Below are 26,859 nucleotides of genomic sequence, written 5' to 3' on the forward strand. Positions count from 1 at the left end.
GTGAGGCGGTCGACACCATCCAGAGAACCGTGAGTGCCCCTGCCTGCCTTCTGGTTCCTGGTGGGTAGGTGTGCACGTGTCACCCACCTGCATCCTCCGAGAGTGTTCCCCTCCATCGCAGTGCTAGTTTTGCACCACGGGACGTTAGGTGGAGCGTTTGGGACACTCTTGGTGTTTCCTTGCACAGCAGGGCTGCCTGCAGGGGGGATAAGTGGGTGCCCGTGGAAAGCATCTGTTCTGAGTTAGGGCTGGCGAGTGCTGCCGGGAGGGTCTCTGGGGGGCGTACTGAGTGCTGGCCACATGCAGAGCACGGGCAGCCCCTGTCTGTAAGGTTAGGGCATCCTGGTGAGGGTCACAGGGCTGCTGAGTTTGGGAGGAAGGCCATTTTAGGGAAGAGATGAGCATGAGGTCATGGGCAGTTCCTAGATGGGAGCTGGGATATAGAGTGGTAAAGGCACAGGAGCTGCAAAAGGAGCCCCTGTAGGGCCGGGGGATCGGTACTCTGGCATGACCATACTCCCCAAACTTGCTTCCCCCTCCAGCTGCACTGCTGTGGGGTGCAGAACTACTCAGACTGGGAGAAGACCGATTACTTCGCCCAGAGGGGAATCCCTCGGAGCTGCTGCAAGAGCCAGGACGACTGCCCAGTGGAGGATCTGAGAGACCCAAGTAAAGCCAAACTGAAGGTGTTTGTGGATGTAAGTTAAGCTCATAAAAATCCCCTGCAAGTCCTGGAGGTGGGGAAGGGAGAGCTAGTTAAACAGGGAAGGGTTTGGCCTTCACTTGAAGGGAGAACTGCTTTCTAGATGCAGGCACCCTGTGGCTCAGGGATTCCTCTGGGATGGGTGTAGGGGCAAAATGCATGAAAACGAGCCTCTACTCCCGTCTGAAGTCCCCCCTGCTCCTTCCCTGAAAGTCAGGGATCAGCCTGCCCCCAGTATTTGCACTTGGAGCTGTGCGTTTTGGAGAACGGGTGAATTAGGAGGTAACTTCCTGGTCAAGTTTGTTCCGGGGCGCTGACGTCTCTCAGCTGCTGTGCAAAGTCCTGCTCTGCGGTGAGCACGGGTGACTTCATCCCGCGGGGATCACTGGTGACGTGTGCGAGGGGGTTATGCAGAGGACGTTCCTCTGACGAGTCACTTCGTTTAAGCCAGTGCTCACCTTGAGAAAAACCAAGGGCGGCGGTGCCTTTGGTAGCGCTGGGCTGGATGCCGATCGCGCCGCGTGGATCTGGGTGGTTTTGCTCCAGCCAGGCAGGAGGGCGGCGGGCCAGTGGGGAGCCTGGGAGCTCGGCCTCCTGCACCAGAGCGTCTTCCCCAGGAGCTGCGCCTGCTCTGGGGAGAGGCAGGTTGGTGCTCGGGGGAATGAGAGCAGTGGACCCACATGCTTGCTCTCCCTCCCCTGCAGGGTTGTTTTTTCCTGGTAACATCAACGATGGAGTCAAAAATGAGCATTGTGGCTGGAATCTCCTTTGGCGTCGCGTGCTTCCAGGTAAATCTCCCCCGCTGCCTGGCACGGGAGCAGTGCAGAGTGAGGCTAGCATGTCTCCAGAGGCATTCAATTTCTGTGCAGGATATGTATGTGTACAAAAGGCACAGCCTGTCTCAGCCAGAGAGGAACAGCTCTTCTGCAGCTATTCAGTGTTTAACCTCACCCCCTGTGCAATCTCCAGCTTCTTAAACCCAAGGCTGAAGCACCAGCTCTGTTTCCCTGATCCCAGGTTATTTGGGAAGAGCTCCTTTCTGCAACAGCTGACTTTAAGAAAAACCAAGGCCTGTGCTGCCCTGGATAAAGCCCCTGCATTCGCTGTTGGGAGGGAGCTACTTAGTGCCCCTCCTTTTATCAGGGAATCATTGTGGGCTCACTTCTGTGCAGCCGGGTCCCTCAGAGCACGCACGTGGTATCCCTTGTGCTGTTGGCCCTGACGAGGAGGACCTCACACTCCACGCACCACCTCAACCTGCAATTGCTTCCTCCCCCTCTGGCTCCTCAACCTCCAGTTTACTTTGTGCTGTAGGACACTTCCTGCACGGGCTTCGGGCAACAATGTGCTTAGTGTCCTGTAATCTGACAGGCTTTATCCCAGCAGGAAACGAGAGGCCTCTGCCCCTGAGTTCCTGGCTAAATTGGGCTTTGTGCACGGTGAATGCTATAGTCTGGGTTTCCCAAGGAGCCGTGCACAATAGGGCTGAGCGCTTGGGAAATCCAGATCCGATGTGTCGCAGCAGGAGCTGCAGGATGTACAACTGGCCCTTATTTAGCTGGCTTCTGGAAACTTGCTCGGTTCTAGGTGCTAGGCACTTGCTGAGCAAGCGTGGCAGGCCCTCACTTTGGAGGGAAGTGAATTTGCTCTTTATGTGGTCCAGCACCCAGAAGCCATGGTGTGACCTGTGAGGCACAGGACCAACAGGTAACAGCACCAGAGGAGGGTGAGGAACCTCGCCAAGATACTGCTGCCATAACAAGCATGCTACCCTGCCTTTCCTGTAACAGAAACTGTAAAATGTGGGAGAGGCTGCAGGCAGCGGGGCTCTGGCTGCAGTCTGTGCTAGCAAATGCTTTCGGCTGTGGCTGGGAGCTGGGACCGGTCTCTGTGCTCCTCCCGCAGTGATGTGAGCTGTGCTTTGCTCACCATGCTCCGCATGGGGTGGCTGAGACGTGACTGACACGCAAATGGTGAGCTGCCTGCTTCCCCCGGCTCTGGCCGCGCAATTATCTCAGCTAATGCTGGGCTGGGGAATTGTAGCCATTTCCTGGTTTTTATCACTCGTTCAGCAAGTGTTTGCTGTCGTGCAGCCAGCAGGGGCCAATCATGGAAGTGTGCCTCTAACTTGGCTTGTGCAGGTCAAACTCCTGCAGGATCCAGCCCCGAATGTCTGTGCCGGGGCTGGGAGGCCACGTTGCGATAACAGCAGCGTGTCCTCCATGTGTTGTTGATGGGAAACAGCAACCTTGCTTCCCCGCTGCCCTTGCAACGCGAAGAGGTGGTTGCTGTTCTGGTGGTTGTGTAATTGGCTGTGACGCTCCTGATATCTGTGTAATCTCTGAAATTACTGTATAACAGTAGATGCTTCATAAAGCAAAATGTAACAGGATGGGATGTGGAGCGTTGCTTGCAAGGAGCTTGCTTGGCATATGCCTGCCAGGATCCTCTGCTTCAGTCTCTCTCTCTCTTTCTCTGCAGCGGGGCGCAGCAGCCCATGTTGTGGTTTGTAAATCCCCACTGTCTATCTTTGCCTGTTATAAAACTGAGATGGAAGTGCCTGATGTTCCGGAGCAATTTGTCAGGCTTTCCCCCTAAAAAAAAAACAAAACAAAACAAAACACGTCCTGTTTTGGGCCACCTCTAGCATGTCTTTTCTCTTTTTCCAGTTGGTTGGCATCATTCTCGCCTGCTGCCTGTCCCAGTACATCACAAACAACCAGTATGAGATGGTGTAGCTGGTCCCCAGCGTGCTGTGGCTGTGACCAAGGTACGTCTGTCCCGTGACATGAGCCGTGGGTGTGCCCGTGTCTGCGCTAGGTCGGGCGCTGCTCCGCTGCGAGCCTCTCCTGGCTGCGTGTGCTGCTCCTGTAACAGCAGGCGGGCAGCGTGGGTGCCCCTGTGGCGATGGATGGGGTGGAAGTGAGGGGGAAGTGACCGGTTCAAGATCAAGGACAGCGGAGGCAGGTCTCTCACGGCCCTGCTAATGCTGCCTGATGCTTGATTTATCTACTCTTGTCCCATTAACCCCCGAGCCGTGGAGCAGGCTGTCCTTTGCTACTGCCACTGTCGCCTGTGGCGTGTTGCTGCCTGCTGAGCTGTGCGAGAGGGCACCTGCTAAGCCCTGTCTGCTGCGTCATCCTGTGCTGTGTATAAATCCGGGCCTCCAAATGCCGTGTTTGTTAACGCTGTCTTCTGAACGGCAGGGTGTTCCTCGTGCTCTCTGTGTCGGGGAAGACCGCGCCACCTCCAGTTTTCCTCTGGACGCTGCTTCGTGAAGTCTTGCTTTGAATTGACTGATCCTCTTCTCAACTAGCTCATAGAAACGAGTGCAACAGCTGTTCTGCTGCGCTCAGGGACTTGTCCTGACACTACTCTGCTGTACCACTGAGTGGGATAATTAGCGTAGCCGAGGTGGTTGTAGTAGCTGCGTTCCTCCGGGCGCCGGGCTCTTTCCTCAGCCGCAAGCTGAAGCGCCGTGCTGGAGCAGCCGCTGCCGCCGTTCATCCGCAGCCCTCGCTGGCTGCCGTGCGAGGCGGCCACGTGGGACGGGATGCTGCTGGGCAGGAGCTGCTCTCACCCAGTGCCTCCCTCGGGAAAGCAGCGCTTTCTCTCATCTCTGACCTCTGTTCTCAGCCCCTGGCATCCCCTCACCGTTCAGCCTCACTCACTGGACGCGTTTCCTCTTCAGATGGGGCTGTTGCCCCATTTCAGCACTGCCCTGCCTGCTGCAGCTCTTGGCTCAGCAAGGTCTCGGCTTATTGCCAAGCTCTCTCTCATCCCCATGCTGGGTTTTATATACTTTTTTAGAGTTGTACTTTTTTAAGTACGGGCTGTAGCGATTCTTTGTAAGCTGTAGCGCGGTTTGGTGATGTAGCTCCTGGTGCCTTTACCTTGGTAGGTGTCCTTGCACCGAGTCAGCTGTGACTTGATTGTCAGTATTATATGCTGCTTTAACTCATTTTGTGTATTGAGTAGAACTCTTTTGTCCTGAGACACAATAAATATTAAGATATTTTACTCTATGAAACTGTCCTGCCTTTCCTTTTAATCTCCTGGAAATTCTTCTGCTCAAGTCCCTGCAAGCAGCAGCAAAAACCCAGCTGCAAGGAAATCTGCTGACCCCAGGCCAGACGGTAAGCTCTGGGCCTTTGCAGCTCATGTTTCTCAAATGCTCACTGGTGCACTTGGGCTTACAAATAACTTTTGTAATTGAATTTTCCTCATAAAAACTGTTGTGCAACTCTGCCGAAGCAAAAGGCCTTAAGCATCCCAGCCCAGGAGCCGGGTGGAGGAATGCGGAGGCCAGAGTTCAGCCCTGGTGCGAGCGTGTCCATCCTCCGCTGTCCTGTGCTCAGAGCAAAGTGTGCTGCAGCACCACCGAGCCAGGAGAAGCACGGATGGAAGCTTTGTGTCAGCTTGGTACCGCTGTTCCCTGCGCAGTGAGTGTCTGCCTTGCTGAGCTAGGCACCGCTGCCCTGAGCACGAGGCTTCGAGGCGGTACAGGAAAGCTCCCCTTTCATGGGATTAGGGGTGTTTTCGATTCTTAAGCACCAAACCTGCAAGGGCTGTGGGACGAAGCCGTGGGTATGAGTGGCAGCACTTTGTCATCACCGGCCCACAGGCAAGAGCTGCTCCTGAGCTGGGTGAGGTGCCCCAGCGCCCTGTGGTGCAGCAGCAGAGCAGGCATGGGGCAGCTTCGCTGCTGACGGAGCAAGCCGAAGGGGAACACCCTGAAATGCTTGCGTCTCATTTAACCTCGCTGAATAAATCAAGCTGGTGCCAGCGCCTGGCTGGCCGCTGAGAGCCTCGCTGATTTGGAAGGTGAGGCAGAGTGCGTCAGAGCATGGGAACAGCAGTGGAGAGACTGGCCGAATGCAATTAATGGCCGGATGGAGACCGGGCAGGGACACGTGAGATGCAGGGCTGTGTTTGGATACACCCGTCTCCTCAGTAAAGCCTGTGCAGAGGCAAGCACACCCGGAATGAGCCCTTTCTAGCTGGCTTTGGTGCCAGGCTCGGCAGAGCTGCCTTTACCCTGCTGGGGCTTTACCTGCCTGGGCATGCATGTAAGCATGGACGTGCGTGTGAAATACTGCTCTGCTCGTGCTGCTGGGCTGTAGAAATGCCTTTAATAGAGACATCTCCGCTCAGGGGGACTTGTCACAAATGCCTGGCTGTCCCCGAGGCTGGCTGGTGTCCCCGGGGATGGCTGTGCAGGGAGCCCTGCTGCACCTCCCGCACGCACGGCTGAGCAGGCAGCTCAGCTCGTTCCTGCCCGCCCGGGCGTTTCTGTGACCCGCACTCCTCTTACGATCAGCAGTCCCGCAGGGAGCTCCGTGCCCTGCCCCACGCGGAGGACACACGCTCCCGATGAGCGGGGCGGACGCAGCGTGTGTTCCCTCGGTGACACAGGGAGGGTTTTGGCCGGTGACGACCACGGGACGTCAGAGTTGCTTGGCAGCAGTCAGCTCCCAGGGAGGAGAGAAAACTCAGGATGTGGCTCAAGCACGGGGGCCATGAGCCACAGGAAGGCTTTGGGGGGATGTGTGGGGCTGGCCTGTGCATCAGGCCCGTGTTTTGAGGGCGACCTAGGTCCTGGGACACGTTTTGGCTAAGAAGGCAAAGGGCTCTGGGGAGCTGAGCCAAGCTGCCAAAGGACCTGAGGATGTTTTCTTGTTATTTGTCTAAGCCTATTAACAGCCTTGCTGATACACAGAGGGAAGGAAATAAATTCACTCCTGAGCTGTGCATTTGCCCGGGGCTGGATAAGTGGCAGGCTCCTGGCCAGCCCCGTGACGGGGAGCAGAGCACAGGACTGGGGCCGGGCAGGGACAAAGGACCCCGGGGGGCTGCAGCAGCCTGTAGCAGCACCCGGGCTGAGCGCTTGGCACCTCCTGCTCGCTGGTGCACATCCTCCTTTGCTGGAGCAAGTGTTTGGGTGGCTTAAATCGGAACAAAGTTAGGGATTTCGGCCACGAAGGCTGTGTCCTGGTGAGCGCAGCAGCAGTTTCAAGGACTATTTTTTGCCTCCTGCAGCTCGGGTTCCACCTGTTTGTTGGTTGCAGGGCTGGGGGACAGCTGATGGCACTCGGCTTCCTCCAGCTTTGGCCACCCATTTCCTTGCTGGCTCTGTTTTCGGCGCTGTGTGCAGGGGGGTCTGCCCGCCCTGCTACACTGCCCGGTGCTCCCCGAGGGCTGGTGGCACCTGGGAGCTGTCACCAGTGACTGCCAGACACCCCAGTGTACCAGTGAGGGTCAGTGTGTGCCGAACAGCTGCCGGCGCTGCCAGGAGCACGTCAGGGCCCTCAGCACGTTCCCAGCCAGGCAAGCACCGGCAGTCCCAGTACCTGAGTTACAGATGCTCGTGACGAGGCAGCCGAGCAATTAGATCATTTCTCAGACCCATTAAGCATCACAGACTGAGACTAAACGACTTTCCATTTTCTCTGCAATCGCTCATACAAGACGTTTATTGTTTGCTTCTTGCCGCTCAGCGTGGCGACGACGCGCTCGAGCGCAGCCTTCCCTGCCCCTCGGGAGCCGCGCAGGACGCAGGGGGACGGGCTGGCTGCTCGGGGAGGGTGCCGTGGCCAGTGGCCGGTGGCTCACGTGCTTGCGGTACTCGAGCAGGTGCCCGCCGGCATGCCAACCACATCAGGGCGCAGCGGGGCGGCTCGCGGGGAGGCAGGCGGGCGCTGGGTGCTACACCCTGCCCAGCATGCGCGCGATCCACCAGTTGCAGGGCATGATGATCCGGCAGATCACCCTCCCGCCCTGGTAGCAGTAGGGGTAGGGGTAGTAGCCCAGGAGGGGCTCGCACACCCGCCGGCAGTAGCGGTTGGCGCGGCGGCACTGGGCGCAGCAGTAGCCTCGCTCGTCCCACAGCGGGTGGAACTCCAGCCCGTTCTCCGTCTGCCGGGAAGAGCCAGCATCAGCGTGGCCACGGTGCCCGTGGGCACCCCAGGAGTACGGGCAGGGCACCCCGACACGCATTTCCCCACACTCACGTAGTCGTTGACGGGCAGGTCCTCCTCGGTGAGCTGCCGTGCCCGGCGCTTGGGTCCGGGCTGTGCGCCCTTCTCCACCTCCTGTTCACTCCCGCCGTCCAGCCAGCTGTGGTTGTCCACGAGCAGCTCAGGGTCTTCTTCTTCTGCCCCTTCAAGGTCGGCCAGCTCAGGAGCTATGGGAAGAGCTCAAGTACTGTTGTCAATAGTCAGGGAGCAGGGGGACAAAGACAGCAGGCTTTAACATCTCTGCCAAAACTTGGTACCACAAGAAGAGGAAGAAAGTACCCTGACCTGAACGGCTCCACCAGCAAACCACATCTAACTCCGTTGCCTCCTGCTCTTATGAGCTGTCTGGTACCCGCCCAGGACAGGGCGCTGTGCCTCTGCAGCTGCTGAGCAGAGTTTTCTTGGTAGGGGTTTTAAACTAGCTCGTTCTGATAGAAGCGGGTTAGAGAGAGCGGGTAATTACGGCGGTGGATCTCAGAGGCCACAACCTCTGCGAGGGATGTGTGGTGAGCAGCTGGAGGTGGCAACCCCGTTGTGTGATTGAGATGCGGATGTCTGCTCCTGCTCTGATGTTCATGCGGTGACAAGAATTTAGGCGTCCCGGTTTCCAGCAGCGCTGCCTTCCTTGCAGGTACAAAGGGGTTTTCTGCCTCGTTACGAGGAGGGTGGCCACTCTGCAAAGCGCAGGGCGGTGGGGAGCCGACAGAGACAAACTCTTTTCTGAGAGAAACGTCAGCCCACGCTGTTCTTACATTGGACGTGTTCTCTCATGGTCGTGGCAAGCACTGAGCTCATGCCTGAGATTTACAGCGAATGGGTTCCCACCATGTCGCAGCAGGGATAGGGACAAAGGGGACACGGGGGGGTCCTGAGGCACCTGTGTGGCACTTCAGGGAGGAGACGGCTCCTGGTACCTGCTATCGGCGTTGGGTGGATCCAGTAGATGGTCACATTTCTGCAGATGTCAAAAATCTTGGAGCTCTTCAGGAATTCCTTGTTCTGAATGGGCTTTTCGCCAGGCACCCAGACCATGGACTGTTCAAAGTAGGTGGTGGTGATTTCTTCTCCCTGGAAGAAGAGCGAGATTTCACCCCGGCGTGGTGAGACACCCTCTCTGCACCGCTGTGCCCCTCTTCTCCTCCATTCCCCAGTGCAGCCCCCTCCAAGGAGCTGGATTTCTCTGCTCAGCCCCTATGTCGGGGTGCTCACCGGGTGGGTGTGCAATACCTGCTGGTCCCCGCGGAGTGACCCTGCCATGGGCCTCGTCCTAATGCCCACACTTGGCCAGCACCGCCCTGCTCTCCCCTCGCTCCGTTCACTGTGCTGCAGAAGCCTTCTCCTTTGCAGTCCCCACCATCTGGAACAGCCTTCTGTAGCTCCCCAGCTCATTTAAAACCACAGATTAAAACATCTCTCTGCTTTGCTCTTACTACTTAATTTGTCTCTCCTTCTGCTACTGATTTTGTGATCGAACACTTTAATTTATTCCTCACAAAAATTCTTCGCACGGCCATATTCTGTAATTTATACCACATGTCTCTGCCAGCGCGTTATTCCATGGTGTGCTTTGGCAGGCACTTAGGGAGGGAGATATATAAAGATTATTGGATGGGTCTGCGCTGAGCTATCTGCCAAGGCAACGCGGTGGATGTTGGTGGCGGTAGCCCATAGGGCAAGCTGGCAAATGGCATTTTCTCTCCAGAAGGTGTCTGGAGCTGCATTTCTCTTTTATAGAATTTTTCCTTATGGCTTTGGGAAGTCTTAGTCAAGAGCCAGCAACACCTGACCCATTCTGGGTCGTTTTCAGCATTTTTGCTGAAAGCCGTCGCGTTGGCAAGGCGGCCTGAAGGAGCTGGTGGCGCTGGGGCTCCAGCACTGTTATGTTTCCCCAGTTCATGTGGAGGGGTTTGCCTCCTTTTGTGCTTCCCCCTCAGAACTGCAGAGAGCCGGGGGAGGGAAGAGAGCAGAGATCGCTGCTGAAGATACCGAGCACGTGCTTCCCAATTTCTCCAAAGGCAGCCAGGCTCCCCGGAAGAAATGGAACTTCCTAAATCTACATTTATCTCACTGGGTTTTACATTTCAGCTCTCTACCTGGGGCTATGCTCTGCTGAAGATTGAAAAGTCATATCCATTTTATGATGGTAGCAGAAAAGACCTATTAGCTTCTTATGGCATAATCAAAGAATCTGCGTCTCGGAATTTGGGTCCTGATTCAGGGAAATGTTTCTGCACGCGCTTTATTTTGAACACACGTTCTGCCGGCATTTCACGTGCAGTGGCTTCCTGGGGAGGGGGAACGGCATCGGCCTCCGTGCTGGGAGCAGGCAGGCGGGGCTGTGCCACCACCACAGCCTCGGTGAGGGGGCACGCACAGGTCCTGCCCCACGCACCGGGGAGCGAGCCAGCACGTCAGCCTGCACCGGCAGGATGGGGCTAAAATACGGAGTTATACACTTTTTCCATGCCACGCACAAAGCGTGCACCTTGCTGCAGCAGGGCTGGGGCTCACCCTGGCGCAGAAGGGCTTTTTGCATGCACGGTGGTGGCAGCGCTCGGCCGGGCTGTGTGCAAGTGGCGAAGCGCTTTCCCAAATCGCATTTCTTCAATGCGGCTGCTCTTTTAAATTCATTACTTCTGCCTCATTCTGCTCGAGAACAGGAGGCTCAGCTCTCGGAGAAAACAATTTGATTGACTTTTTGGTGTCTGCTAATCCTGAGCTGTCTTGCGACCTTTTGACTACAACAGGATTATTGCTCTTGATCTTCGGTATTGTGCTGAGAGGTTTTTGTCTGTTGGCTGCCTAATCCCGTTTCTTTCGACTTGTTGTTTTCAGAAGCAATCCTCTGAAATAAGATAATTTTATGAAGCGATCACAGCTCGTTATTTCTTTATTGTGGATTCTCCGGGCAGGCTGGCGCAGATGGGGCTGCAGGGGGAGCGCTGGCCTTGCCGGGGCGCCGCGCGGATCCGCGTGCTGTTCTTTCACGTACCTCGAGTTCAGGGATCTTGGCCTCTGTAGTCTCAGGTATGACTTTTGTCTGAGTTTTGATGAAGCATTTTTGAAGCCCCACAAAGAAGATGCCAGTTATTCCCTGCAGCATCAAAACAAAGAGCAGGCAAGCAGTCACGGCAAAGCAGGAGGATAAATAACAGGATCCTACAGGGAGTGCAGCTGGATCAGAGTTTAGTCATATTTTTCCTGTTGATGTTTTTGTGCAAACTCTGTTCAGCAGCAGAGCTAAGATGTACTAACAGGTTCTCCTAAGGGATATTGCATTTTATAGTTTGGGAGAATTGGGCTTTTTACAAATATTTTCAGCTGGATAGTCATAAAATTCTACTTTGCTCCCCTTCTCCTTATTACTATCATGAGCACTAGTTACATAAATAAAAATATGCAGAATAGTGTTTGACCATTTTGGTTATACGAACATTCAGCCCTCAGTTCCTGCTAGGCTATTAGATGAAAATTTTGCCATATGTCACTGCACAGGGTATTGCCCTACAAATTTTAATTAGGTTTCAGAGAGAGCCTACAACATTGTCACAATGTTTTAATGCTCTCCAGACAGACAAATGTACTGGATTTGGATAGATTTATGATGATTGCATTCCTTTGCAAGGGTAAATCCAATAACTAGGTCTTGCTTTTAAAATGTATTTCATTGGAACTGAACCACGCTGCTATTAAATACTAGTGAAAGCTTATGTAGGCACACATCTCCTTTCCTTTGAGAGGGTGCCCAGACAGCCTGCAGATAGGAATTGCTCTCCCTGACGCAGAACAAAACCGTCCTGGGGCTTGCTCCAGTGACACCACAGCATCCTAAGGGATCCTGTCGCTCCTCTTGCAGCTGGGCTATTAAGCACGTTGCGTTTTAAACACCGATGTGGCCCCAGCTGGGTGCCGTCCCGGTGGGGTGCCAGGGCCAGTCCCACTGAGCATCGCCAAGGGCTCTCTAGCAAGGGGACGGGGTCCTGGCAGGGCTCCCACCACAAATGCTGCTGCACTCACGTTCTTGAAGTCGTGAATCTCCAGGATTTCCTCACTGCCATTCCCACTCCTGAAGGTCTCCGTCCTGGCCAGCGGGTCAATCTCCATCACAATCTTCTTCTTCTCGCCATGGCTGAAGAAGGTGTGCTCCACGTCGTAGACCTGTGAGGGGCAAAAACGCGCCAGCTGAGCCCCCACTAGCTTTCACAGCCTTCCCCGTGCCCTGGCTCCCCCGCCGTGGCATGTGCAGGGAGCCAGGACAATTTTCTGGATATTGCAAGGAGAGGCAGCTCCCAGGGAAGAAGGGCAGGATGGGGCCAGGCGTGTGTGGCTGCAGCTTGAACACCCAGACCCACGCTCGGCCGTGGGATAACGGGGCACCTGAATAGGAGCGGGCAGACATGAGGCTGGAAGGAGGTGCTCATCCCACACCCATTTACAACCCAGGCTGGACTGAAGCCCGGACCAAGGGACTTTGCCTTCCCCTGTCCCCTGCTCACTTACTCCACCATTGTACCCCTGGCTTGCGTGCTCCATCGCCGCACCCCTGTCTCATGGCTCTTGCTCTGCGCCCTCTGCTTTCCCTGGGAAGCGCTTCCCTCCGCCTCAAGGAGGCTGGGGATCGCCTGCAGATCAAAGCCCTCCTCGAGGGCTGCTGAAGAGCTGCAGGGCGTACCAGCCTGCTTCCCGGCGTGCTCGTCCCCACCGGGAGCTGCGGGGAGCAGCCCTCTCCTCCTCGCAGGTGCTCACCGTGCTCAGCAAGCCCGGCAGCCCTCCTGCCTCTGCGGATGCCCGACCCTTAAAGGATGAGTAGTGGCAGATGCTGTCTGAAGCACAGAAATGATCCTGCTGGCACAGCGAGAGCTGGCAGGCTTAGGTGGGGTCTCCTTTCGTGAATCAAATAGTGGCATGCGGAAGCAAAGGGCTTGTGCAAAACCCTTTTCAGGGTCAGCATCCCCCATTTTGCAACTGCTGGAAGAAGCCTCGGTGCAGGACCCAGCTGTGCAATGCAGTAACCACCGGGGTACCTTTGCTCCTGCTAAAAATTTGAAGAATGATACGTTCCTTGGCAGTCATGAGCTTCTCCTGTTAGTCAGCAGGAGGCTTTTATAAAGATATATATATGTCAATAGATTTTATGGTATGGAAGAAGTAGTGCAAAGCCTAAAATGGCTGGAAGGCTGCCCATTTTGACTGACAAAATGCGCACAGTGCCATAAATCAGTTATGGGAGGGTATGATCCCGGGTGGCACCTTACTCTCTAGTTCCTCTCCATTTACAAAGAATTATTCGTGCCAGCACTGTGGCCAGCTAACCCATTTGGGCTTGGCTAGCTCCCTGCTGCTTGGAGAGATGGTTTATAGGCCTGAAAATTACTCTTGCTTGCCAGTCCTTGAAATACGTCCCCCTGCGAGGACATGACAAGCCCCTTGCTAGCAGGCTCGCCGCCTCCGCACGCAGCAGCGCTGCCAAGGGGATGCTGCCGTGCAGAGGGCAGCGCCAGGCCAAGGAAATATTGGAGGAAATATTCTTTAAGATTTTTTTTTCCTTTCTTTGGATGTTTGAAGGGTGCTCAAAGGGCTTTCTGTTCTTTGAAGAGCTCAATTCCCTTTGGTTCGTGATTTTGAGCCTCCCCATCCTGGTTTCCTGGCAGGATAAGGCCCGGCTGCTGGAACCGCTGCCCTGCCTGCCCCTGCCCTTGCCCGCCCATCAGGGCTGGCGCAGAAAAGCTTTCAGAAACAGTGAAAACCCTCCGTCCTTCTCCAGAGTCACTGGCGAGGTCATGGGAGCCCAGGGCTGGCATTTCGGCTGCCGGGAGCAGGACTCCCCCCAGCGTCTCTTTCCTTGCCAAGCCAGCACAGGCAAAGCCTGAATGTAACTTTCCTTACCCTCCATGGTCATTTCGACGCACGAGCGTTCTCTCCTTGCTGCCAGAAACGTTTTCCTTAAACGGCTTCGTTTCGAAAGGGTAAATGACCGTTCCCGAGCCCTGGGTGGTCCCTCCCCTCCGTCGCTTGCTAACAACATCCCCGTCCCCGCTGGCTTCAACCACGCTGCGTTTGGCCAGCGCTGGGGTTTCCTTGTGCCTCACCCCTCCGCCCTGACCCCCGCCGTTCCCTTGATGTCCGGCCAGCGCCCCCGCACCGCTGCTGGCCGGGGCTGGGCGAGAGCCTGGGGTTAGCAGCCTCCCCCCCAGCTGGCACGCACCGTGCTTTTCGAGGAACAGTAGAGACTTTATAAACGTCTTGGCAGGAGCCTGGCCGCACATATGGCTTTTATTGCTTTGAATTTCGGTATTTTGTTCTTCTTGCTGATAAAAAGACAGAGCTTCTGGCGCCTGAGGGCCCACGGGGCAGCAAGGAGGGAAGGGACGCCACTGTGGGAAAGGGGATGCGCGTCGGGGTTTGGGGGATGTCGCCGCTCTTGGGAGTCAGCAAAAAACCAATGCGGGGTGCAGCCCGGGGCCTCCCGACCGACCCTGGGCACGCAGAGCACAACTAGCAGCGTGCGTGTAGGCAGCGGGGAATAAAGGAGCACAATCCAGTTAGCAGGAGCTCCCTCTCCAAAAGCTAATCCGTCTCACCGTCCCCTCGCATTGCAGACACATTAAAGTAAGAAATATAATCCATGACAATCAATCACCACTGCGTCCTGGCTTTCTCTCCTCTTTATGCGGTGGCATAATGACTTTTCCACCGGTTTCTGGCAAGATAATTGAAATGAAATGGAAAATATTTTCTTACTTGTCATAAAATTTGCTGCCGGTGAAATAGAGTAACTTTAACTCTTCATGGCGCAGCTCCCGTACCCTTTAATTGTCAGCTAGGGAAGGAATGTGGGGACAGAGAAAAAAGCCAGCCCATAGAAAGTAAAAGCTAGTTATGAATAATACAAGGATTTAAAAAAGTTCCCACAAATACTTACGGTGTAAGCAAAGCCATTCTGCAAACTTGCCTGGATTTCAGGGTGTAGTTAAAAGTGAGGCGAGTAGGGGAAGAGCCCCGGCTGGGGAAAGCGGAGCTCTGAGAGGTCGTACTTACTTTTCTGGGTGTTGGGTTCCAGAGGTATTTGACACCGAAAAATATGAGAATCAGAGAAATGACCAGCACGCTGAAGAGCAGTCCACAGATCTTGTACCTGGTGCAGGTCTTCTTTCGGGTCTTGGATGCTTCTGCCTAATCAATTGCAAAAGAGCCATCTCCAGAGGTCTGCTAACCGTTCACGGAGGGGCGAGCACACGCACATCAGACACTTATCGCGCTCACCAACACCGGCTCGCAAGCTGCCCCGCGGCGAAGCACGCCGTGAACTTACGTCCAGAAAGCGGCACTCCTCGGGGCCGAGCCGCGACGTCCCTCCCATGATCTCCGCGGCTGGCTGCTCCCTGCGCGCGAGGACGAGCCGGCTCCGAGGTGGAGTTACAGAGGCTCTGGGCTGCACATGCAGGGGGAAGGCTGGGTTTCTGCGGCTCCGATGACGGCTGCAGCCAGCTTTCCCCCGCAGGCTGCCTGCCCCAGCCCCTGCACCCCGCTGGAGGCCCTCCTGGCTCCCGGGGCTGCGGCTGGGCACGCGGGTGGGCGAGAGGGGGCAGCTGCAGCTTGCAGGGTGCAAGCGATTTGCACCGTTTTGGAGGTGCACCCGCGCTCACCTCCACTGCGTGGTGTCCATCAGCCCCGTCGGGGGTCCCAGCTGGGGCTTCGGGGCTTTTCCTTTAAGCTCTGCTCCTGCTTCTGCTCCCAGCCCTGCACCGACCTGCTGGATGCGCCCGGGCTGTGCGAGGGCTCCCTGTGCTCCTGGGGGCTCTGGGGCCATGGGTCCCCGCAGGGCAGGGATCTGTGGGCACGGCAGGGGTGCAGGGGTGTACGTGGGCATGTGCTCGTGTTTGTGTGCCTGCATGTGTGTGCGTGTGCGTGCATGCGTGGGCATGGGTGTGCATATGTGGGTATGTGCATTTGCTTGCATGCACGCGTGTGCACAAACATCCGTGTGTGTGCGTGCATGTGTGAGCACCCCCTCAGCAGCACAGTGGGAAGCCTGAGCTCTCCCCACGGAGGGGTCTGGCACCCCACGCTCGCTCTGTGCAGCTCCCGCGTTGCCCCAAAGTCAGCCTAGCCAAGAATTTCCTGGCTAAATTTTTTTGTATGGAAAAAATTTCCATTTGTTGAAATCATCCCATTTCTTCATGGAAGTGAACCCATTCTAAGACAAGCTTCAGTACTCCAGTGTTAAGTTTCTGGTCTGAACAGGAAGGAGGCTCCCTGGTGCGGAGGAGCTGGCATGCACTGTTTTTTGAGCTCTTTGCGCTAATAAAAGCCCTGAGTGCATCATGCGCTAATTAAAAGTGCACTGAAAGGATGAAAATCCACATCGAGCTTTGTTCTGGGTGAGAAACAGAGGAAGAAATGGTAGCGATGGGGATGCCACGGTGAGGCCAGGTCTGGTGCTGGTGCTGCGAGCCCCGGGCAGGCATGCACAGGGGCTGCCCCTGCCCACTGCAGCTGCAGCAAGCCCACAGGAATGCAAATACTCAGGGCTTTAATATTTGAGAGGCCAAAAGCAGAAGGGAGTCGTATTGACAAGTGAGAGACAGAAGGTTATTTGGAGGAGAAAAATAACTTTTTAATGGAAAGCAATCGCAGTCAGCCTTCAAAAACATCTAAAATATTTTGGAAATCTGAGTGCAGCAAATACGTGCAGCCACTGCATTTGTATTTCTGCACTTTTCTTTTCAACAGAAAGTTTCACCTCTAAAGCTTTTGTTCTTCACTGAAAACTGAAGTATCTGTTTTGGACTGAAAACATATATTATTTTTTCCTGTCAAAATTACTGCTTCAGAGAAGAACTTTGGAGCTGCTCTACTGAAAGACGGTTATGATTACAGGAAAGAATTACAGCAGCGCTGTTAACCAGACATAATTGATCAACATAGCAGCCATCTTCACAATATCCCCCACTCCAGGCACAGGAAACACTGCAAATACCACTCGTAAACCAAATTAGGCATTATTATTTTATTACTGTTGTAAGGTAAATGTCAAGTTTTTTAATGGCAATCACTGTAACTCCGGCAGGAGTCAGGCAGCTGAATTAGCTCGAAGAGGTGAGAACCTCCCAGGGCTGGAAGTTAATAAAACTCAATAAATATCATCGCCCCCCTCTCCCCGCTTGCCCCCAGCACCCATACTGTGCAGGGAGCAGGATGAGACCCCTGTGCACCACTGCTCTCTGTAGGGAGCTTTATAAATACTCAGCCTCGAGCTATGGGTTTGGTAAGAGCAAAACCCCATCTGAACAAAACTGTCCTTGCTGTCAGCGGCTCTGACGCTTGCAGAGGCTGCGGTGGCCGCGGTCTGCAGGTCAGTGCAGCCCCTTCAGGTCCTGCTCCTTCGGGGTGCATGGAGAGAGCTCAGGCTCAGCATTCAGGTTTTCAGAGAAAAATCTGGGTTTTCCATGAAAAGGCAACAATTCCAGGGGAAAAAATACCAATCGCTTTAAGACCACGATCAGGTTCTCTGTAAAAAACGCATTTCCGATGAAAATCTCCCATCAGTGCCAATGAAGAGGTAACAATTACTAATTTTCCTCGAAGCTAATGAGTGCGAGTCTGTATGACAGGAGAGAATTTAATCTGATGTGAAGTGAGGAAGAGAAGCAATGCTGATATTAATGTGTGACTAATTGATACCCAGAAGAACATTTGGAATTATTAAAAGGCATTTGATTTTTCCACAGGACAGTAAGAGGCTCATTGCCTATGATCTGTGCATCCTTTCCTTTCCTGCTTCAATTTGCCCAGAAAAAAGTCTATCATGTCTGCGGTGTAGATTGAGTGCTGCATAAAATCTCTGTGTCTGGAAAAGTTATACCAAGAAATTCCTCCTGGACGGCGCGGGGGTTTGTGCGCAGCGTGAGCGGGGGCGAGAAGCCCGGCAGAAATAAAATAGGCCCCGAACCACTGAAGCAGCTCCCCAAAGCAGCGCGGCTTGGACAGCAACCTCCAGCCAAAAACGAACTGTGATTAATAGGGTGCTCTTTGTTCTAATGAAAAACCCATTAAGGTCAGTGGCAGCATCTCTGAGCAGCACTAAATTGGAACGATGGAGACAGTAAAGTTAAAAATGAGCCATAATATTAATGTGGATAGCGAATTAATTGGGCAATTCCATAGGCAGTAAGTAAATCACACCGTTTAGTGTGGGATGGGGCGCCTCGTGGCTCTCAGCGCAGGGCGGCAGCACCGGGGACCCCGGCCCCCCGACCACCTTCACCCCCCCTTTGGGTGCTGCCGGGGGTCTCCCCGCAGGGATGTGCCTCTCGCGCTGCTCTCCCGGGTGCTCCCCTGCTGAGTGATGTGTCTGCTCCCGTCTGCCCAACTGCTGCTTCCACCGTCCCGGGCAGCAAACGGAGAAAGGGAGCAATCCCCTATAAAGGGAGCTCGTTAGCCACTGGGCTGATTACGTAGAGCCGTTTCTGCTTCAACCTCTCCCATTTTCTGCAACTTTTGGCAGATGAGAGGCTGCGTTATCTCCTCTTATCAATTAGCCACGTACGGCCCCTGTTGAAGGGAGGTTTCAGTAATCAGCCTACTCATCATTCGCTGTTTATCTTAAGTTCACAGCGTGGTAGAAAACTCCAGAGACGTACTTGATGTAAGTTAAGAAACTTAATCATTGTGATAAACCTGCTCCGGGATTTGGACTTCACGTTCGAGGGGCACGTGGCACGTGGCGCTCTCGCGGCTGCTAGCTGCGGCAGATTATGCAGAGCTGACAAACCTTTTGGAAACAATAGAGAAGATGAATTCGCGGTGGCCACTCTGAAGGAGCCTCTCAGAAAGTGATTACCGACGACACACGCTTCTCCTTGTTCACAGCCCATGAAAAATCCTGCTTCTCCGAGCTGTGCGGCTGGCTCAGGGGACAGCTACCTCATTTCTGCCGTTGTGGCTCCCTCGTCAACAGAAGTTATTAACGGAGCCAGAGAATTTTATCCAAATGCCGGTCTCATCTTGATAAATAACAATTTCGTGTCTGTGTTCTACTAGATGACTGCATGGTTTTATTTCAAATACTTAACTTCTTCAGAAACGCTTCCCCGTGCACGAGGTTTACCTCATCCACGGAGTATGTGCTGAACCGCTTTTTTTGCCCAGCTTTGAATATCCGAGATGCAAAGACCAAAGCCATAATCCTCTGCTATCATAAGTCACTTCTCCCAATAAAGAGCTACTTCCTACTGGGAGTGCTAAAATGTAATTGAAAGCTACGCGTGTGTTGGTGTCGCACAGAAAACCATTTTATTAAAAATAGTTTAAAGCTGAAAGGGTTGTTAAGATCCAAAGTAATATTCCAGAGCTCCTCTCCGACATGCGCGCAAGGAAACAGCAGAGCGACAACGTCGGAAGCGAGCGGTCGGCGCCCCCACCCTCGCTGCTCCCAAGCCTGCCCCTCTGTCACGGCCACACCGGTAGCCCCGCTGCCATTTGAGCCACATACCCGTCCTGTCAAAAAGCGTCTTTTTATCGGAGCTAAAAACGCATGTCACTAGGAGCTGCCGTACAGGTGCTAGCGCTGGATTCTGTGCTTACGGCACTGGCTGGCTGCTCAGGGTAACGCGGGCGTTTCTCTGCCAGCAGTTAATTTCAGCGTGCCTAGTTAGAGGCAGGTACACTTGTGATTTCTGAGCTGTGGTAGGAAGGAGTGGACGAGGTCAGGCCCGCGGTGTGGGCACAGCGTGAGGTTTCCCTCTGGGGACAGCAGAGCCCGAATGGCACCAGTCGGGAGCTCTGCAGTGGGAAACCTGCAGGCGGAAGGCAGCTTTGGTGAAGATTGCTGCATTGTGCTGAGACTGTGTGAAGGGCCTAGACAGCTGATTATCATTGCTTAGTAAACCTAAAGTATTAACATGTTAAAAATTTCCATCTGAATCAATTGAGTTTAGTGTCACATGGGCCTCTTGCGTTGCTTTATGCTGTCATCTGATATGTGCATTAACGTTGTTTACTTCCTAAAGCAAGTAAAGGCAAAGTTGAATGTGACTAATCAGGAAGGAATCCATTAAACTGAAGAATTTTGACACAGTTAATTTTTCTTTGATTGTCATAAAATCTTCCACTGATGGTCTTTGCAATTAATCGCGCTGCAGTGGTGCAAGCATCATTTTCCCTTGTCCTCGGAGACCACACATGTTTGGCAGGCTCAGTGGTGCAGGGAAGGGAGGATGGTGTCTTGGTCTCTCGGGTGTGTCGGGGTTTATTGAGTTCCTGCGGCTCAGAGGATGGGGTTTTTGCCCGGTCCTTTCTTGTAATGTCTCCACGCAGCTCTGGCTGCTCCCCTGCACCTCTGGCTCTGCGCTATGTACAGCCGAGCCGCGTACAGCTTCAGGGGCCTTTTAGCAAAAAAAACCCAGCTATTTTAAAAATCAATAACACAAAGTGAAACAAGATCAACACGATTGCCCATCTCTGTCCCAAACAGAAGGAAGCTGTGGAAAGCTCTGGAGATCAGTGTTGGGGTTCGCTTAGCAAAAACGTGGAGCTGTGGCTGCTGAGGGCTGGCTCCTATCTGGGTGCTTGCTGGGGGGCCCTGTGGGTGCTGGGGGGGGGCACACAGGCACCTGGGGCACCAGCTGCTGCCATCAGCAGAGCCTGAAGGTCTCTGGAGCCAACGCTGCACAGCTGCTGCCCCAACTTGGGCGGGTATATAGGGGATGGGGTGGCTGCTCTAGGGGGCTATTAGGGGTCTCAGCTGGGTTGCTCCTGGGAGTAAGGGGGTTTGGGCTGCTGGATGCTGGCTGGATGGGAGGGGGCTGCAGGGCTCAGCATGTCCAGGCTTGCAGGGTGCTGAGAAGCAAGGACCAGCGAGAGGAAACTGGGAGAAATGCAGAGAAAAGGTAGGAAATGGAGGAGGCCGTGGTGCCTGGGGGTGAGGTGGGAGCTGTGCTGGCTGCTGCCCAGATAGGGTTATCGCAGTGCTGCGTTACCCGGTCCTGTTCCCATAGCGGGAACGGCACCCGGGCTGCGTGCCCGTGCTCTGGCAGAGGTTGGGGATCTCTTCCAGCCCCTTGGCAGCTTCCTCTTGCCCCGTGCGATGGCAGATGGGCTGCGAGTGGGGAGCAGAGGGGAGGTGTCAGTGTACCGGCGGTGACGTGCTGCGGTGTGTGCCGCTCACCTGTGTGCAAAGAGGGCTGGGGGCACAGCGCTGTGCCGGGCACCCTCTGTGAGTGGTCTGCAGGCACAGCTCCCCCTGCTCTGCTCACCCCCTGCTCCTGGCCGAGCTGCCCGGCCTGGGCTTTGTGTGCCGGGTCCTTCCCCAGAGAGGCCTCCACCAGCGGGTGGGAATTCCTGGGAGAGAGCCGCTGGCTCTGCGGCAGCCGTTGGTTTGAGTTCGTGCATTTTTTGCCCTGTGAGAAACTGCTCGCTAAAGAAAGCACATTTTTCTTGCTTACTGGGAGTTCCTGTTTGTCATTTTTATAAATCAGTGTTTATTGGCCTAATTATTGTAAATGCAGAGCCCAATAAAGGTGACTGTGATTGCAATATCTGGTAATGAATTTTATAACAAACCTGCTGAGCTTGAAAGCTGCCAGCAGGAAAGACATTATGTCAGGCTAATGACAGACAGGAGAAATGCTCCCCGCTAAGCTCTTTCCAGAGCGTGAAGGATCTGTGGAGGAGGCTGCTGGGGTCCTGCAGGGCCCCCCAGTGCTGTACCCCAAAGCTCTGGGGTCTGCTTGCAAGTGCCCCTCTCCTCCTGGGGGGTGCTCCAGGTACCCAGGAGGGATGGCTGTGGGAAGGCACGGCTCTTGCCAGGCCTGGGCCCTGCTCTGGGCACCCAGACACAGACCAGCAGCACTCAGGGGTGCTCCTCCCTGTGCTCCAGCTCCCCCAATTTACTTAATCGCACCATGCAGGCGCTGAACACGAGGCATGAGGAAAGCAGCTTAAACAGCACCTAAAGCTAGCTCAACTCAAACTGCTGTAAATAGATTAATTTAAAAAATCAATTGAGCTCTGCAGGGGCAGACTTTCCAATAGAGATGCACGTTAGCATGCTGGTGCCTGCTCTCGCCTCCTGCCCTTACCCATGCCCTGTTGTGGGAGCAGCATCCCCTCCCTGCCCTGTGTCCCCCAGCCTGTGCCTGGCTCTGTGTGGGGCTGCCCCATGGCCACCCTAATCCCCTGCCCATACAGCTGAGGAGCTCCTTCCTTGGGGAAAGGAATGCTGCTCCAGAAAGGTGATGGTGTGAGGCAGTTATGGGCTGGTTGGGGGTGTTTAGGAAGCCCTGAGTGGTGATGCTATCAAACGTGATCACAAGTGTGTGATTTCTGGGCAGCATAAAGCTCTGCTGCTTCCCAAAGTCTCCCAGTGTGGATCTGCATCTGTGTTTCAAAGCTACAAGTGCTTGGCTCTAGGCTTTCAGTCTGTGTTACAGCCGTCAGATCTGCTGAACCCAGGTTTGGGCTGCTCTGTGTCTGGTTGGTGCAGAAATTGGGGTGACTTGCTAGGTCTGGATCGGACCTGGAGCATGGTTTCGTGCAGCTTCAGAGCCTGGGTTTGGGTAGTTTGATTTAATTCACCCACCAGCTGGAATCGAGTACAAAAGGGAAAGAATGAAGACTAGAAGAGAACACATTTTCTCTTAAATAATGCAGAGGAACACGGGGGAGGAGGTTGTACAAATGTGATTTAGCCCTATGCCCCTGTGTTATTTGCTCCCAGTCACAAGCGTGCCCCATCTGTGTCTCATGGGGCTGAGGGAATTGCTTGCCCTCTGCAATGCACAGGTGCTGCAGGCACGGAGCTGCCTCTCCCAGACCGTCACCGAGGGACTCGAGCTGCTTTTTTTTGTATCTCTCATATCTGGTTGGCAGCTGCTGTGTTTGACGCTACTCGATGTGAGACCAAATTGCATTAACTGAAACATATTTAGTGGAATAAGCTGGGGAGGGAGGGGGGTGGAGATCGTGCTCAGGGGCTGTCTTCAGAAACCTGTGCCTAAACCCTGGCATTGCTCAGGGGCTGGGGGTGCTCACCCAACACCTGCTGCCCTTGCAGCCCCTCCCCATTCCCCCAGGGATCTCCCAGCGAGACCCGGTGATGTATTTGTCGGTGCTATCTGCCCTGCAGTGAGGGCACTTGGTCTTCAGCAGATGACATCTTCAGTAGCACGGCTGATAAGAAGCAGACATGGGCACCTCAAGAAAGTGTGCAGAGAAATATTGGAGATGGTTGGATAAGCATGTAGTGAGCGCTGTACTAATAGCATTGACAAAAAAGCAAGCTGTGGATTTAGTGTTCCTGCACCTAAAACTTGTCTAGGAGGGAACAACAGCACAGAAAAGATGCAGACAGAAGAAATCCTTGCTGCTGGAAGCAAGAAATCAGAGGCAGGAGGCCAGTGTACATGGTTGTGCTCAGCTACCTGCCAAGAATATTGTCAGGGCAATATCCTGCCCTGCTCCACCTCTGAGTGCTCTTATTTCATTAATCTCCTGTCATCTCCGTCTTTGCTGATACAGCTGCAATATTGCAGAAATCCCTGCTCGCGGCTCCTGAGGAGGAGTGGACCCGAGATGCTGGCAGAGCACTTCCCTCTGCCCCGTCCGGGCAGCAGTTGTGAGCCCCGCGGCTGCCAGCAGGCTGGCCGTGTCTCACGTCCTCCTGAGCTCTTGCAGGCAGGGATGCCTGTAAAGCAGCTCACACAAACACAACCAGTTATTGTCATCAAGCCCTTCAAAATCTCAGGGAGATTCAGCAAGGTCTAGATGAAGACGCATCCCCATAGCAGACACCAGAATGTCATAGCACGTTGGCCAACGCCGGCAGCAGCTATTGGTGGTGCTGAGCGTCGTTTCCATTTCTGTGTGCACAGCTCCCTCAGATGCACCTTCTCCCCCCCCAGTTTCCTACACAGACCACGTGCTGCTCTCGCTCTTTCTGCCATACCAGCCTCCTGGCTGTGTCTGATGGCTGGGGGTGGCGTGTTGGCCCCTCTGGCTCTTCCACCTGCTGGTGGCTGGGGATGGCCCCTGCTTTTGTGGCTGTGATTTGTGGAGCCTCATTACCTGCAGACAGATGAGGAGTCAGGTGAATTCTTCCCTCTGACTCCTAAAATGCCACTTTAATGCATACTATATGTCTGGGGGTAAATCTCCTCTCATCTAGATGTGGGGCAGAGCATGCCGCTGCATCGTAAGTGCGTTATTACAGGAAGCAGTGCCCGTGCTGTGTGAATGACGTGTCTAACGAGCGCGGTGCGAGGAGCAGGGCTGACACCTTCCCTCCGTCATGCCAGCGCAGCCTCCGGTAGCTGCACGAGGGATTTCTCTCCCAAGCGCAGTAGTGACAAATTACAGGATCAATACGGAGGCTGATCTGTGGTCTAATCTTGCTCAGCCCTGGTAAGCCCAGAATTGATCCAGATCTAATCTTGCTGATCCTGGGCAAACCCAGGAGCAGATCCAGATTCTAACGTAACATATCCTGTGCAAATCCAGAATGGCTCAATCGATGTCCTCATGTCATCGCTCCAGTTCCTCCTTGCTTTGAAGGGGTTTATCTGCGTTACCTGCCCCTTGATGTGTAAGGCGATTGAACTGGTCATCCTGATTAATTCCCAGTCATTAGTGACTGGTGTCTCCTTTCAAGGACTGCAGTGCCTTGCTCCAGCTGTGGAGCGGTGGGATTTCTGTACGTAATCCTGATATGATAGGAGGATGTTGAATTCTGACTGGGGATCGATGCCCCGTCGGTTCCTCTCTCGCCCTAGCTGTGAATGAATTCTTTGTTGTCAAAGGCTGTGATGGGGCTCTGGATGTCTGGAGAAGGTGTACTCTGTGTAGATAAGGCCTCCGTGCACATCTGGAGTGCTCCTTGGTCTCCTCTCAGGCTGTGGAAGTCTCCTTTATCCTCTGCCCATGCCTTCAGTGGGGAGAAGGGCTGTGACATCTGTCTCCTTGCTTTGCCACGTTGCCCTGAAAAGCTGGTCCCCGCAGCCCGCTGGCCTCACGCAGCCTGTGCCAGCGGACTTGGGCCCCTCTGGAGGGAGGAGCAGCAGACCTGTGTGCAAGTCAAGGGCCTTCTGCTGCAGGGCCCTCTTGCTACTCTAATAACTTCAGGGAGGAAAAAAAAAAAAAGCAATTACCTTCTGGGCAGAATTTCTCCAGCCTTTACTTAGCTCACTGGGGAATTTGTCAGGAACTAGTACTGCAGTTTTATTCAGCTATTCCTGAGTTATACCAGCGCAGGGAAAATGGCATGTCTCACAGCTTGATGTTTTTCTGATGTCTTTCTTTGCTCTCGGGTTTAAAAAAATAAAAAATACCAGACCCCAAAGATCACTCTTCAAAACGTAAAACTTGTCCTTAGCTTAATTCAGTGGAGACTCAAGCAGCTGCTCCTGCATCTTGGAGAAGAGAGGCCTCATGCTATTAATATGTCTACAGAAATTGGAAGTAGAAATATGAAGGTCCCCTGCCTTCAGCGAGCCGCTCCCTGCGCCTCTGGCCCTGCGGCACAGTGGGATGTGGCTGCGTGCGGGGCCGATCGTGGCGTGAGCATCCTGCCCCTGCTGGGCTTTGCCATGGTGCTGGTGGTCGTGGTGCCGTCACAACGGGACGGAGCTCCGAGGGTCCCTGTCCTATGCTGCAGGTGCTTTTTAGGGGGCTGTGCTTGGGTAACCTGTGGCTGCGGGGACTGGATCCCGGTGGCTTTGTGCCAGGGAGAGCTGCGGCTGCAGCCTGGACCCACGTCCTGCAGAGTGCTCTGAGCTGGAAAGGGCTTCGGTGGCGTAAATATAACCTGGGAGGTTCTCAAATCCTCCAGAAGTGTTCTTGCAGAAAGTAGGCTGTTCCCCCTCCCTCCCCTCAAACAGGAAATAATTCCGAATTCATCCAAGTGTGCTTTTCTAATCAAACGGGCTACTTTGTGCTCCTGAATCCAAGGGAGGGGGTTGGAGCCCAAATAAAACAGAACTCCTCCTCGGCGCTGTGCTGGCGAGATGGCGCTCCCGTGGCTGAATCCATCTGCGTTCCTTCTCGGCGTTAGCAGGGGACCTTCCCCTGCAGCTGGGCACTTCCCTTCCCAGACTTCGCTGCTGCACGAGGAGGAGGCTGAGCGCTGGAGCAGCCCGGGTTCCTATGGCAGTGTGTGCGGCAGCCGCTCTCCTTATCTTACCAACTTGATCGGGAGAAATTGCTTTTGTCAATTTTAATTTCAGCTGAGCTGAGCAGGATAAACAAAGGGAGGTGCAGGCGAAGCAGATGGTTTGTCACAGAGCAAGGAGCAAGCAGGAAGACTGCAGCTTTTTACAGCCTATAATGGCCTTTCCTTGCATCTAGCTATCCATCACCATATAGTTCCTGAAATAACTGGGCTTGTGCAATGTATCTGAAGTACCCAAATGTTACAGCAGGTCTGGAATACCCAGTCCGTGGAAATTTTGGCAAAGGCTGGGAGCATCCACACCAGCCTTGTGCTGTGGGTGCCAGGAAACCCCTGTGCTGGGGGGACGTGGCTGGGTGCTGGGTGCCTGCCCCACAGCACAGGGGGCTCGGGCAGCGCTGCCTGCAGCCAGGCGGCCGGTCCCGCTCCGGCACTTCTGCCATGGCACCGTGTCCCAAGCAGCTGGGGGGATGTGATTTTTCTCAGAGCTTCTGCTCTCTGAGCGCAGTGCAGATTGGTGGATATTTGTTTCAATAAGAACCATGCTGGTGTTTGCAAACCCTTTTAAATTGCTCTCAGCAAGCAATTCTGCATCTGCAGAAAAGCCGGCTTGCGGAAAAGCCTGCAGAAAGAGGAGGTCTTGGGGGCGGCAGTAGGAGCCTGAATCCTTGCCAGGTTTCTGTCCCGCAGAGCGCCGGGGCCGGAACGGGGACGAGCTGTGTCTCTGGCTGCTGCGAGCAGTGGCAGGCAGTCTCTGTGCCAAAACGTCCCCATTAAAGCATCCCTGTGCAATTTCAAATAATGAGCAAATATGAAGAAAACCAAAGTATGTTTGAACTTTATTAATGAACAGAAAGAGGGCTAAATGTTTCCAATGAACTGTTTGCTGCAAACACACAGAATACCAAGCATAGCTCTGGCCTCTGGAGCTCAGGTTTCTGCAAGTGCCCTAAGCCGTGAAAATCTCCCCACATTTG

General features: G+C 54.3%; 2 protein-coding genes across 2 annotated transcripts in view; one reads left to right on the forward strand and one right to left on the reverse strand.

Moving 5' to 3' along the window:
- The window catches only part of LOC118245548 (tetraspanin-7), a 5,822-nt gene extending 1,089 nt beyond the window's left edge, over positions 1 to 4,733 (forward strand). Inside the window, exons 2-6 of the mRNA XM_050713457.1 lie at positions 6 to 29; positions 543 to 698; positions 1,408 to 1,491; positions 3,373 to 3,473; positions 3,910 to 4,733. Coding sequence (XP_050569414.1) covers positions 6 to 29; positions 543 to 698; positions 1,408 to 1,491; positions 3,373 to 3,441 — 333 coding nt within the window. The 3' untranslated portion in view covers positions 3,442 to 3,473; positions 3,910 to 4,733. The remainder of the gene's footprint in view (positions 1 to 5; positions 30 to 542; positions 699 to 1,407; positions 1,492 to 3,372; positions 3,474 to 3,909) is intronic.
- A 2,423-nt stretch (positions 4,734 to 7,156) lies between these two features.
- On the reverse strand, positions 7,157 to 15,079 carry TNMD (tenomodulin). The gene is made up of 7 exons (XM_035541611.1): positions 15,032 to 15,079; positions 14,758 to 14,892; positions 11,737 to 11,877; positions 10,712 to 10,813; positions 8,634 to 8,787; positions 7,714 to 7,886; positions 7,157 to 7,618 (listed from the first exon to the last, which is right to left on the reverse strand). The coding sequence occupies exons 1-7, from the start codon at positions 15,077 to 15,079 to the stop codon at positions 7,409 to 7,411; spliced, it is 963 nt and encodes a 320-aa protein (XP_035397504.1). The 3' UTR covers positions 7,157 to 7,408.
- Positions 15,080 to 26,859: the final 11,780 nt, after the last annotated feature.

The sequence above is a fragment of the Cygnus atratus genome, chromosome 13 (assembly GCF_013377495.2).
Source record: "Cygnus atratus isolate AKBS03 ecotype Queensland, Australia chromosome 13, CAtr_DNAZoo_HiC_assembly, whole genome shotgun sequence".
Lineage (NCBI taxonomy): Eukaryota > Metazoa > Chordata > Aves > Anseriformes > Anatidae > Cygnus > Cygnus atratus.